This window comes from Dipteris shenzhenensis, unplaced genomic scaffold (assembly GCF_047967505.1).
Source record: "Dipteris shenzhenensis isolate YYH24624 ecotype China unplaced genomic scaffold, Dip_SZ_1.0 scaf0542, whole genome shotgun sequence".
Lineage (NCBI taxonomy): Eukaryota > Viridiplantae > Streptophyta > Polypodiopsida > Gleicheniales > Dipteridaceae > Dipteris > Dipteris shenzhenensis.
The window spans coordinates 37,144-51,639 of NW_028239848.1; the positions used below are offsets into that span (position 1 = coordinate 37,144).

The 14,496-nt window shown below is 44.0% G+C and overlaps 1 protein-coding gene across 4 annotated transcripts in view; it reads right to left on the reverse strand.

Moving 5' to 3' along the window:
• Nucleotides 1–3,533: 3,533 nt before the first annotated feature.
• The window catches only part of LOC147878125 (uncharacterized), a 57,884-nt gene continuing 46,921 nt past the window's right edge, over nt 3,534–14,496 (reverse strand). For 3 of the 4 annotated variants that reach the window (XM_087372407.1, XM_087372408.1, XM_087372406.1), the window contains 4 exons: nt 5,721–5,780; nt 5,397–5,453; nt 4,905–5,084; nt 3,534–4,527 (listed from right to left, as the gene is read on the reverse strand). In XM_087372407.1, the coding sequence (XP_087228533.1) occupies nt 3,785–4,527; nt 4,905–5,084; nt 5,397–5,453; nt 5,721–5,780 (1,040 nt within the window). In that variant the 3' untranslated portion in view covers nt 3,534–3,784. The remainder of the gene's footprint in view (nt 4,528–4,904; nt 5,085–5,396; nt 5,454–5,720; nt 5,781–14,496) is intronic. The other variant, XM_087372409.1, reaches the window with a different exon arrangement.

Genomic DNA, 14,496 nt, shown 5'->3' on the forward strand with positions numbered 1-14,496 from the left:
ATCCAGAGAACATGGGTACCAACACTTGGTACAAGGCTCTTAAATCCATGCTCTTCTCGGATGTTGAAGCTCTGACTAAGGAGGAAGGACAGGAGCATTTTTCAGAACTGGGATCATCTTATGCATTGGCAGCTCAGATGGAAGAATTTAATATCACCTTCCCTTTCGTCCTGGATCTAGCAGACATGGCCACCATGCATTTTTTTTAACGGCTACACATTTTTGGTTCCATTACCGCACGCAATCCAGGGCCGAATTGTGAATAGGAAGGGGGGCATGTTAACTGCAATGATTAACAATTCATGTAAGCACCACGTGATTATAATGACAAGCAGAGAAGTAGGAAAGGGTGTGAGGAAGGTGATATGCTATCTGTCTTAGAGCCGTATGGCCCAAGTGCTTGTAAAAAGAGAGTGAGAGGTGAAAGAGAGTACAAGGGTTAGCCCTCCCTTCAAAAGATGGATTGTATAAAAGGTTAGAAGCTTGACTTTGGTCTTCATTGTGTACTTGCACACTTTTGGAACACAATCTTTCTCATTCTCTTCATTCTCTTCTGAGTGAGACTTCTTATTTTCCATTGTGTGTTGCCTTGTGATTGCCACTCCCCTCCCTTCACTCTTCCCTCTTACCTCCTCTCTTCCTCCTTCTCTTCTCCTCTCTTTCCCTCTTCTCTCTTGTGGAACCACATCGACACAATCCAATAGACACTTGAGTGACACAAGTGTGAGGCTCGTGAATGCAAAGCTCCCACAAGGAATTGCTCAAGAGAGTAGTCTCTGCCGACGGCATTCTTCCAAGATTCCCACAACATGTGGAATCACCGCCAACTACACATTTATGAACCACTTTGTCCTTCATCTCTACCCAAATGTTATTGTATGTACCACTTTCTCCTTTGCCTTTACCAAATGTTCTTATATATACCATGTGATGATCCAACTAACCACTAATCTCCTTACTTGCAAATGGTTATCCCGTTAACTATGGATAGTAGTCTAGGTTTACAATGTCGTCTTCAAATTCTGATGAGCTTGTCAAAGGAAGCAAGACAACTCTTAAAGAAGATGGTTATGATTATCAAGCCTTGTCTTACTCTAAAGATCTAGACATATGGCCTCAGAATCATCTTTTGTAACTTTTTCAATGCAAAGTTTCGTACAATAAAGTCACATAAGAGTCATTTCCACATTCTCCTCAGATAACATTACATCTCTTGGATTTTGGAACTGGTGCCATGATTATGGCCTCTCTTAGTGGTCTCTAGAATTATTTGTGCTTTATAATATCTTAGGAATGGCAATCTTGTATACAAGCTCATTGAAGTCAATCGATAGCCAATGCCTTGTGGTTGAAACATTTTCCTTTCACAATTAAGTATTATGCATGTCCAGTGAGAATGTCATGGACATCACAATTAGATGTTCTCCATCAATATCATCCACTTTAGTGAGAGAGACCAATATCACTGTTAGATATTATGTTAACTATATCCTCCACTCTAGTTAAAACATCATGACCAATGTCACTGATATCGACAATCCCTCTTATTGCACCCTTACTACATTTACTACTTCTTTTGTTTTCCTTTGTGATTCCTTCTCACAAGGCAATCTTCTATCCCGATGAGCACATCAACTTATTTATCTCTAACATACAAAGAAGATTCTGAGCATAGCCCTTGAATCTGCTAATAGCCAATACTTCTCTAGAGTAAGACAATTTTTCCCTTCAAAACAAGTCTTCTTGATTCCATTAAAATATGTTTGGAATGATTTCTTCTCAATCCCAAGTGGTTCTATGTGATTGCATATAGAAAATGTCAGATTGTAACAAATCACCCACTGTTTCAAAGTTTCCATGTTGATCTTTGAATTGCACTTCGGGCCGGATCACATTGGTGACCATCACTATACATCTTCTCTCATCACAATGTTGAATGTGACACACATTCATAGAATCAAGATTGAGTGTTCATCCAAAGGCTAACAATTCATTGCTCCCTATAACACCACATTCAAACCCTCTTTTTTGAATACTTATTTCAAGGAAAATAGATTAGCAACTAGGAAAAAAATTTTCTAAATACTATACATTAAATCCTAATTGTTAAAAACCTAGATCCCAAATCTTTAAATCCTAGACCCTACATTCTTAAACTGAATCCTAAATCTTAACTCTTAAACCTAAACTCTAAACCATAGACTCCACATCCTAGACCCTAAATCAAACCTAAATTCAAAGAGAGAGAGAGACTCGTAGATACACCAAAATGTATTGTTCGTCCTGAATGACGTAATGGCTTATCTAACTTGTTTAATCCACACGACTTTGGTGTTGCTTGAGCATGCTACTAAAGTAAAGAAAACATGTTGCAAAAATATGCACCAATAATCCTAGATCCTGAATCTTAGATCTTAGAAATGAGAGGACTTGCAAAGATATGCCCCAATAATGTTTCCAACGATATGTTGGAGACAAAATGTTTATCATTACAAGAAAATCTGGAAATTTTGGACAGCCTCCTAAGAGATTCTATGCAATAAATATTTTAGTGATTGAATTGTATCATCACCTTTTATCTTGCTCCTTATGTCTTTGAATGACTAGCTTCATTCCACATCTGCTTATGCAATAAGATATCCCCTTGAAAGAAAGAAATCCAATTCATATATATCCTCTTTCTTGAGCATTTTAAAGGCACCCAAAAGCTTATCTTCCACAAAAGGTACAAATTGATTACTCTTTCCACATCTTCATATGCATTGATGCTGCATATTTCTAAAAACATGGGATTTCGACCCATATCCAAGAATTGGAAAAGCTCATCATAGCTACTCATGCAAGGCCTCCTAAGAGGTTCTATGCAATAAATATTTTAGTGATTGAATTGTATCATCCCCTTTTATCTTGCTCCTTATGTCTTTGAATGAGTACCTTGATTCCATATCTGCTTTTGCAATAAGATATCTCCTTGAAAGAAAGAAATCCAATTCATATATATCCTCTTGCTTGTGCACTTTAAAGACACCCAAAAGCTTATCTTCCACAAAAAGTACAAATCGATTACTCTTTCCACATGTTCATATGCATTGATGCTGCATATTTCAGAACATGGGATTTCCAGCCATATCCAAGAATTGGAAAAGCATCATCATAGCTACTCAATATGCAAGAACTAGCTTCAAACACATTTTCAGTACAAACGCAAAGAATACAAGGTTCTCTCCCGTGCAAAATGAAGAACTACAAAGGAGGACTCTCTCAAGGCAGATAAAACAAATGGACGTAATGATTTTGCACTAATAGCTGGTCTGGCTTTCTCATGTGTCTTAAAGGTCTAAATGCTATCACTGCATGTGGACAGACAGTTGCTGATGTTTTAATAAAATAAAAAATCCAAAGTGGAAAAGCAACCATGCGATGATGATCCCAGAAGTTAAAACACTTGGTATGCGGAAATGCTGATTTGTGGCACACAGAACTTGGTTCCTGTGAGTTGTTAAGACTGGGTTTCTATAATCTGTTCTTTTCATTCAAAAATCTCATATCACAGACCCTCGAGAAACTTCTATCTTTGAAGCATGGCATCTGCTTGGACATGAAGTCATCAACATAATCCCTTTCTACTTTTACAAGTTATATGTTACACTAGTTGAGCAAATATTACAAATGTTTGTTACAAATTCAAACCCTTTTCTTTTCCAGAACTATGCTGCCGTAATACTGTACATAGGGGTGCTTGCTATACGTTCTTTTTGAGGTGATATATGAAGCTGACCATGATTCACTTTTTCAGATGCCTTAAGGACCAACAATGCGCAGATGAAGCTTTAGGTAAAAATTGTGAATTCCTGCAAATGAAGAGAGAGAGACTGACTTCTTCCATATGGGTTCTGTTGCTCATGCATCTATACATAAAGATGTCAGCCATCACCTTGGATGCCATCTGAACATAGACATCTGGGAAACCAGCAAAGGTGAATATCCTCAGTGCCAAAGAAGTAACAGTCTCTCGTTCCATTACAGCTGCAATGTGAGATGCCAGTTTTTCCTCATCATGCCAGTTGTTTGGAACATTCCCTAGGTAGAGTACATTGCTGGGAATCAAATTTTGTTTGACCCTGCTGCCTATAGCCTGTCGAAGCTGAGCATCCAGTTTCATCAGATGCCTGCTCCTTGCGGCAATCAACTGCTCACCATTGATACTCAAAGCAGATGCATTTCCACGATAAGCATCAAGAAATATGCCTGCCACTGCTTCAGAAGAGAATTCAACATATGCATGATCCCCAAAAGCCCGTATTCCACATGGAAGCTTTGCAGTTTCAGGCACAAATTCGAACTCTTTAAATATGTCATTTATAAGACCAAAAAGTGTGCCTTCTGTCCCTTCAAATCCCTCTGGAATACCTGCAATGAAAATCTGATTTGGTGGGGTTGATTTCCTCCATAGCTTCCCTTGGCAGCTTTGATTTTTTACGCTTGAAGGCTGTTCAGCACGTTCAGTGCATGAGTAAACTACACAGTCTGCAAATCCCACATCTTAAGTCAGGGATCACCCCACATGAATCAGCAGATCAAGACACTAGGCCAACATTGCTAGCAGCTAAGCCAGGCACTTTGGGACTACATGATAAAAATGGTTAGTACAATTTCCTGAATTTATAGGTTTATGTGGCTCATGAGATGTTAGCTTAAGCCACTTTACTTCTAGCTGTAGTTCTCTCATTCTTCAACTTGGAGATACCACACACTACTTCCAATCTTATTCAATACTCAATAAAACTCTTCAAAAATATCAATATCCTCAAATATTACCATCAGAATGCGGAAAACTTTCTCCCAACAAGGCAATCACAGCTAGCATCTTGCTAATTTACACGGGCTATTGTGGGGATTGTCACCTTGTTTTGGACAGGTGTTTTGCGAGTGATATGCATGAGCTGATGAATCACGTAGACGATGAAGGTGAATTGAGAGACATTGATGAGAATCGTAAGGGGTAGCCCTGCCTTGATATAGTTCAGGGCTGGCAGGTAGTCTGGCCGCCACACATCCATTTACTTCACAAGGTGTGTCCTTTCCTAACTAAACCATCATGTGAGTCAGGTTCATCTACTCTGGCATTACTTTTATAAGATGAAAAAGGGAAAAGCCTTTTGCCTTGAAATCCTAACTTTGGCTGTTATTGCAAGAATAGAATTCTAGTGGAGAGACTGCAAATTAGAAGATAAAAGATGCAACAAAGAGGTGTAGCGAGATGAGATCTCAAAGAATGTAACAAAAGAAGCTTTTACAGAACAAAAGGTGCCACTTTCAAGAGGAGAACGCTGATGCGCTACATGTTAAATTGAATTTTCCTTTTGTTTTTTCAGAACATCTTAGCAAGTTCTCACCTAACGATCCCCAAAATCCAGGTGGAAGGTCAGGGGAGTCTTGAGATGATTTTGGACCTGCATATTATCATAAACCGAGAAAATCAAAGGTCGGTACATGTCTATTTTTATATTTTTTCTTTCTTTTTTTGCTCCCGGCAGGGCCAAGGTGGGTTACAACAGAAGCTTCATCTCGCTAAAATGGGAGGAAACAATATGCATTACTTGATAACAAAGAACATGACAAAAAAAGCTCTTTCTTGTTACAAAGAAAGAAAACAGATGTTCACTACTTGCTTATACTGTTTTGCATTTCTTTCCTTGAGCATGATACCAAGCTCTCACCTGCTGAAGGCCAATCAAATCCAGGTGGCAAGTCTGGGCAGTGTTGTAGTTGGCCTGAGCCTATACATGACCACACAATCAACCTCAATTTCTTGAACAGCATTCAACCACAATATAGTCATAGATTATGTCTGACAATATGATATGATTTTTCCAGGAGCAATATAGGAGTACCAAACTCCCATATCCTACAAACAAAATTTATATCGACCCGATCCAAATAAAATAAATGGCATTTTAGCAAAACAATGGTTCAACTTCTGGGCATTGGCAGCCTAACATGACTGAGAGGCCAATAGGAAACACAGATCAAGATCAACGTGAAGAGATGTGGGGCAGAACGTCATACATATGTTCTAATATTGTGCATCTATCACATTATTTTCAAATTAATATGCATCCCAAAAAGGGCATAATCAACTCTCCAGAGACCTTAAGGAAAGATCACTACTTCTGACCTACCCCAACTAGTGACTCGGGTTATAAAACATCATGATAATGGTCTTTGTAACACTTCCTCCTCAGGCTCGGGAATTTCCAACGAGCTCAAGGAGTAGGAGACCTGTGTGCATTCCATGCTTGCTACATCGCCGGGGGTAGGAGCGCTCTCTCAATCCTAGTACTGGAGTGAAACTTCCTCGCAGGGACAAGCCCGACAGCACTCACTTCTAGGGTGCCCTGGTACATGTTTCAATGTCTAGTAATGGAGAGGTGAAAGATTTACATAGTTCTGGTGAGGGTGTGGTGTCCACTGGCTCTAACATGAAGTCACTAAACACCACTATAGTTGGTGCTCGCTTGAGTAGAGGATTCTTAAAGGTCATTGAAGAAGACACTAAGCATATTTTGAAGGTTTATGTCATGCGACGGGCACAAGAATCGGAGCACAAGGCGTGGCAGGAAGCCGGGCATAAACATCCTTTTGCTGCAAGGTTCCCATGGAAAACGTCCTGCCTGCCTGAATTGAGTAAGTTGGTGCGGGGAGGAGTCTACTCTTCTAGACTCGGCAAGTTCCTTCATTCGGGGAGTTGGAGAAGTTCCTGGAGTAAAAATGTGAAGTCCATTCAAATGGTTACAATGGGAAAATTTTGGGCAAAGGGTTTTTCCTTCTTAGATGTGTTTCGGAGATGCTCAAAAATAATCTGGCTTGGAGTTCTATTGTCTTTGCCAAAGCAGCTATGTTGATCAGTCTATGGTCCCCTTCCTTCAGTGTCAACAACTTCTTGTATCATGAGTGTCCTATGTGGGTTGATTTCCCTAACTCGACTCTCTAGTTGAGGGACTCCCTTGAATACATAGCGTGCACTTTGGGGAAGCTCCTCCTCACTCCTCTATCTGCTAGGAACCCCTTTGGAGCCATGAAGGCCTAGATTTCGTAAAATCGTGCTCAAAAAATCCCCGAACAGCCAGATATCAAGATCATCGAGGATCTAGTACATACGCAGTAGGTCCACTTTGGGACTTTTCCATATATGTGTTTTGTATGCAAAGAACCTGGCCCTTTTGCTCGTAATTGCCCTTTGAGGGTACAAAAGGAGATGCATGGTGTAGGAGAGGGGCCGCATATTGCTGAAAATTATGCTGTGGAGCCTCAGGTCCTCGCTGGAGGAGAGTCTCGTCTAGATCATTAGAGAAGAGATGAACCACAGACCAATGTGGTCACGAAGGAGCCAATTGAGCCGGTTCCCTTGGTGAAGGCTTTTGATGATGGGTGGAAGGTGGTGGGTAAAAAAAGGAAAGCGAAGGGTTCGCAAGAGAATAATAGATATGGTTTGGTTGTTGTTGGTGGGAGGAGAACCTTTGACCGCTTGGATGAGAATTCCTCTCCCTCATAGAGTGACGGCAGGAGCAAAAGGGGCGGGGCTCCCAAAAATCTTCTTGCTAATGAATGTGCGGATGAACAACTCCCAAAAGCGAAACATAATAAGAGAGTCCTGATGACAAGCAGAGTTCGAAAAAGCCACTACGGGAAGTTGACGTGGAGAATGAGCCCCAACTGACTAAGGTGGTTCCCAAACGAATTAAGAATCTGGCTCTGAACTTCGAAGGCGGTTAAAAAATCATTTAAACTTATTTCTCAATGCATATGAAGCCTTACCTCACTAAAGTCTCCCGTGGGAGGGGACCGTCCCAAACGATTTGCATTCAGTTTGTGTCAATTTTTTATTGGAACCTAAAGGTAGCGGCAATCCAATCAAGTAGAAAACTTGTGTGAAGGTAGTTAGGATGTCAGCCCGGAGGTAGTGTTACAAGAAGTTAAATGCGAAGAAGATGATGCCTTCTTGCAAGAGTTAAGGTCTCTAGGCTATCAAGTTTGATGATGATGAGATTGATATGTAGTCGGCCACTCACATGACTATGTTGTACTTAGTACTATCATTTTGTATTTTTGCATTCTACATCGGTGTGTATGCTCGTTTAGTACCTCCACCCTCACAACTCATTTTATACCAGGTTTTTCACAGTCTCATAGACCCATCAATCTTTTGTAAACTTTAATAAACTTTCTTTCTTTCTCTATGTCGTCGCATCTCAATCAAATAGAGAGCAATGCAAACCCTCTCTTGGAAATAGTTCAGCTGGAAGAGAGACCCAAACACGTGTCCCTCCTGAAATAAGCAATGATATCGTCCTCGGATTTCATAGGACACAAGGCAAGCACAAAGGAAACGCTCCTCTATCTCCACCTTCTCCAAGGTGCATAGTCTACAGATCCGTTGCTCTGTAGGTGTACCTATGTCTCTCCCAGTCTCAATCCTCAATTGATGGGACGAGACCCGCATTTGTTCGATGGCGATCCTTAGGGCATGTGAGACTCGCCTGTCCTCCAAGTACCGGGTTTGGTAATCACTCCATCCACTAATACTCTGAGGAAATGGTCACGGGAGAGAGAGAGGGAGAGAGAGAAGTAGAAGTAGAAGTAGAATTTATTAGCGTCCTCGGGGGGCCAAAAATGACCCATGGTACCGATCTCAATACAATGTAAAAAGAGTCTCCTCAAGGAGAGGGGTCAAGAGTCTCTGAGTTCCTGGCAAGTAAAAAGACGAGTGACAAAAGATCCCAAAGCTGCCAAAGAGACAATGAAGAGAGCTGATGTCAACTGAGTGGAGTCCTCCAATATCTGCTGGTAGTCCTCCCTAATATGTGCATAACGGGGGCACTATAGAGCTACATGTGCCTCCGTCTCAACTGTCTGCATGTCACAAAGGGTACAGACTCTAGCATGTCTGGGCTAGTGTATCCAAGCTCCCTGCTCAATGGCAAAAGTATGAGATCTGGTACGGAACCTAGCTATGTTCCTGCAATATAGAAGGGGGATAGGTGTGCTAATATAAGGCTGAGCATGTGTCTCTATAGACATGTATGTAGACCAACATGTGGGATTTATGTTGTCTTGATAATATTCCAGCTTTACCCTCTTTTCACTTGTCAGCCAGTGATTTTGCAAAGTGCTCAGTAAAGACAGTTGAAAATCTGCATAAAGTCGGTAATAGAATGCTGTCGGCCACTCAGAGGTGCAGTCCTGGCACGTCTCCTGGTCGTAGCTCTGCGTCTATCCAGGGCTACTATGACCCCCGTCGGTCGGGCTCCAACTCTAAACAAGGAGGGAATGTCTCCACGTGTGATCTGTGTATCAACCCTCTATCTGAGCTGTCGGTCACGGGCTCCGGGTCACGGTCATGTCCAGGCCTCGTCTCGTTGGGATCCATGTGATCTAGCTGAAAGAACTCCGTGATAGAGCTCGGAGAGGGATGAACCGAGGAAGAAGTCTACTCCTCTCTCCGTGCTCGGAGTATCCTCTCGCGGTGTGTAAGTGCCTCATGAATGAAACCTACCAAGCACCGCTGGTCTGGGTAGGAGAGAAAACGGGCTAAAATCCCATAACTATCCCTGAAGAGGCAGTGGAAACGTCCTCGGATCTCATAGTACACAGGACACTTAAAGATGAAATGCTCCTCTGTCTCAACCTCCTGTATGTCACACAGTAGTGTGCATATGCGCCGCTCCCTATGTAGTCGCTCTGCTCTGCCGCTCTTGATGCGAAGTCTGGGTGAAGGGACCCGGAACTGCCCAAGAGAGATCCTCAGCGAGTGGGGTAGGTGAATCTGTGTGTATCTTGGTGGGTCAATGAAACCCTCTGCTGTGATATGTAAGAAGTGATCTCTATAGAAGCTAAGCTTCAATGGGAGTTCACTCGGTCCCAACCAGGTCCGAAAAGTGTGTAGCTGTAGTAGATCCTCACGGATAACCTAGTTGACCTCGTGTGATAAGAGGGGAGAAAACGGAGCATCCATGCTATACTGGAAGGGAGGTAGTCTATCCATGTGCAGCCCCAGTCGCTCAAACCATCTGCGCATGTCACACAGTGTGCATATGCGCCTCTCCTTGGGTAGTCGCTCTACTCTGCTGCTCTCCATGTGGAGCTCCAATCGCTCAAAGCATCTCTCTGTACGTGCATATCAGCACCTCTCGTCTCCTCTTGCTGCAAGTGCCATAGAAGAGGGTAGAGCTATCCATGGTAGCCTACTACGTCCCGAGGTATAATCCCCATATTCCCCAACTCGGTACAGATACGTGATGACCTGAAATGCAGCATCTAACTGTAAAGGGGGTGACCCAAACTCACCCTGAATGATCTCGTGAGGAACGGATGACTTACCACGAATCATCCGTGATAACATAAGAACCTGTAGCCACTCCACACGGGCCCACTCTGTATCCAACAAGTCTGGCCCCAACAAGGGCTGCCATACATCCCCACTGGGCGAGCCAAGGAGTCAAAGAGCAACCCCTTGGTACGTGGATCCTGAAAGTGCGAGTGAAAGCACTGCCTCTCTAGTCTAGCCAATGAGGCATACCCTCTACTCAAGCGTGCCTGCATCGCGGGTCTCATAGTGAAGCTCGATCAGGAGAGGATAACCCCAAGATAAGTGTATGATGAAACTATCTCAACAGATGACCCCGCTAATGTGAACTGCTCTTGACGCATGATGGCTCGAGATGTATTAAAGATCATGACCTTGGTTTTACCCAGGTTGAACTTCAAATCATGAGACTCACAAAAGGACTGTAGTGCGTCTAGGTGTCTCTAAAGCCCCTCTGTTGAGGAAGACAAGAGAGCCATGTCATCTGCATAGAGCAAAATCTGAATCAGCGTGTCTGCCATGATCTCATCTATCCACCCGGATCCTGCCCGAACTCTACCAGAAACTCTCTCGTAACCCAAGTCCTATACGCACCGTATGAGGTGGGCTCTCGGGACCGTGTCAAATGCCTTGCGAAAATCCACAAAGAAACAATAAACCCTCTGCTTCCATGATCTCGCCTCCTCAATGATACATCTGAGCATGAGAATGTGGTTCCATGATCACGCCGAAATCCGGCCTGTCCTGTTGCTCTAAGTCCTCAACACTCTGCCAGTCTGCTAGCCTCGGAGTCAAGTACTGATGCATAAATCTTGGACATGACATGTCCAATCATAATGGTCCTGCTTCGACAGTTACTTACAGATCTTGGTATTCGCCAAACATCCTCCACTATGGTCTACACTGACAACCAGAGTGCCTTGGCCATTGCGCGTAACCCAGTGTTTCATGCGCATACCAAGCACATTGAAGTTCATTATCATTATGTTCGAGAGTTATGGGCCCTGGTATGTGCCTTGTAGACATAGCTATAGGCACTTAGTTTATTTTGTGCCTTTTATGCCACATAGGACACTTAGTCCTATGTGACACCTAGGACACTTAGTCCTAGGGTCTAGGTACAAGTACTATGTACTTCTTTTTCATAACACTAGTTGACATGACGGCTGTTCATCTATCGACTCTTTGTACCTTGCACTCTCTCTTTCGTTTAACGATCCTACAACAGGGAGAGCTGCAGGCATACCCAGAGAGCAGTGGACTTGTAGGTTGTGCACAATGGGGAGTCGAGACAGAGGAGCACTTTCTGTGTGTCTGCCCAGTCTACTATGAGATCCGAAGGCGCTACCACTGCCTTTTTCGGGAGGGATACGGCTTTGGCCCACTCTCAAGACTGATCCACTTCTAGGACCAGGTCTGCATTGGGCTCTACCTGATGGAGATGCGACGACACAGGAAGATACTACTACGACATATCAAAAAGCAGGAGGATGGGACCACCGCACCACAAGGTACCGAGGTAGACCGAGCGCAGAGACAGGTCACAGATTTCTATGCATGTGACTCAGCCCCAGGGCACTCTGGGACGACGAAGGAGGAGCTAGTCAACATGAGAGAGATATGGATCAGCGGAGGTAGCCGACACAGCACTGCCAGACAAGGGACACAGAGTCCGTACACGGCGCAATAGATGACCACAGCACACACGATCAAGGTTCAACCTATCTCAACTCTCCTTAGGGGAGATCGACCGAGGCAAGGCATCACTCTTGACATAGCCCATCGGATCCAGAGATCGAGGAGACCACATCCTCCACCACCACAGGAGACATCCGGACAAATGCAGATACGTGAGCTCTTTGCATCTCATCAGAGAGCAATCACGGAGCCTAGATACGTAGGGCCGGTCCATGCACTTGGGACTCTAGCTCTGAGCACTTCATATGTTCATGTCACTCTCATTTTGCATTTTAACTTTGCTATTCTACTTTGTACTAGTATAGTATCTTAGTACTCAACAAGGGCCTTAGTGAGCCCTTTGCCCCGGCCCACAGTGGTCTGTATGAGCTACTTGATTCCGTACTTCGTCCCATAGGCCCGCGAGGCCTTCCGCGTACATTAATCTCTCTCTCTCTCTCTCTCTCTCTCTCTCTCTCTCTCTCTCTCTCTCTCTTGTTGGGGTAAAGGCACATTGCCACCCTTTTAAAGTTATGACACCTATGACTGTCTTAAGACAGTCATAGGGTGAAAGCCTAATCCTAATAAAACCTATGAGTTTGTGGTGTGGCTCAACACTTTACACACCCACACTTTTGTGTCTCCCCCTCTCTCTCTCTGTCTTCATCGTTCCACTCCCCTATTCTTTCCCTCTCAACTGGTATCAAAGCCTCTACCTCTCCCTCTCCACTCCGGTCTACCCCTCCCTCTACCCCTTCCTCTCCCCTCGGGCATCGCACCCTACAGCAGCGGACAGCGGCAGCAGGAGCGGGCAGCGCGGGGCAGCACGCAGCAGGAGCAGGCAATGCGGGGCAGCACGTGCGAGCGGGCGCAGCAGCAGCTAGTTGTTGCTAGCTACGCACCGCACAGCACCGGCGGTCGCAGCCTACCAAGCGCGCGCAGCGCGCAACACAAGCTGCGTGCAGCCCTTCATACGGACAAGTACGGCCGTCCGTACCGACTGTACGGACGCTGTACAGGCAGCCGTGCCGTACGGACGCCGCCGTACGGACGTTGCGATAGGAGGCCGAAGTACATGGTTCATGTCAAATTTTTTTTTGGGATTTCGTGCCCTTGCAAGTACAGGGTACAGCAAGTACCCTGCGCAAGTACAGCAGATACAACAGGCACAGATTTTTTTTTTGGGGAAGCAGGAAAAGAGAGAGCACTCTGCTCTTCATTCCCGGTTGTTCAGTTCTCAAAACTGTGTGTTGGAGGTACAGCAAGTACCCTCGTGTCCCTCGTGCTTGAGGTGACTAGTGCCACAGTGTGTGGTGGTTGCACAGTTATTTTGCTTCGGGAAGGTCAAATGCCTTGATTTTGCAGAGGGCTTTTATGCTTTTGCTGAGTGCAAATCTCAGCTTTTGGGTGACAATTTCAAAGGGCTTTTGCCTGGAAGTTTATGCAGTGTATGCCTTGAGGCAGTGTGGAGCCAGGGTGCCCACATTGGTCTTATTTCCGCAGTGTATTCAGTGACATTTCTTGCAAGTCACATTCTGTGTACGACACTTTGAAAATCTCAGTTGAGCCACGCTTGGCCAGGGCGCATCGAGTTTACTCGGTCCCTAACTGTCCATCGTTGACAGTGCTCAAAAGATTTTCTTTTTCGGTGTTTGTACGTTGGGATCTGTGTTGTTACTGTGTACACAGAGCCGTTTATGCATTACTTTGTCAGGTGAAAGTGCCAGGAGAGCGCTGTATTTTGTATGCTACCTCAGTGTTGAGGTGTTTTTCACTTGGTACAGGACCCAAGTGTCAAATCAAGGGGCTTTTGCCCAGATTTTGCTTGTGAGCACTTGAGTTACTGTTTGAGAACTTCAGATGCCTTTTATCCCCTTGGCAGAAGGGTGATTGTTTGGGATTTGTCCCATACTTTGTTGCAGGTTTTGTGACAGACTGAGGTGTTTGGAGCCTTTTTTTCAGTGAACAAAACAGTGTATGACAAGTGGTTTATGCATATAAAATCAGTGCAATACCTCATCTGAGGTGGGAGAAGTGATCAGGACATCAGTGTTTTGTGTTTCGTCAGATGATGATGCACTTGTAAAGCACTTGTGGAACAGCTGCAGCATTCTGAAGTTACTGTTTTATGCCTATTTGAGCACGGTACAGTGTGTCAGAAGGTACAGTGACTGGAGGGAAAATTTTCTGTTTTGCTGCAGATTTTTTTACAGTAAAAAAACAGCACTATTGTGAGTGCTCCTGGCTCTTGATAGAGCAGGTTTTCTGAGAAATCAGAATTTTATTTAGTCTTTTTTTGACTTACAGGAAGTCAGGCACTTTCCTTGTCTGATATGGCATCAGGGGGAAGTGAATCTTCAATACTGAACATAAAGAAATTGGAAGGGGCACACAATTATGCATTATGGGCAGAACAGTGTTTGAATGTACTTCTGCTAAAGAAGATTTCTAAG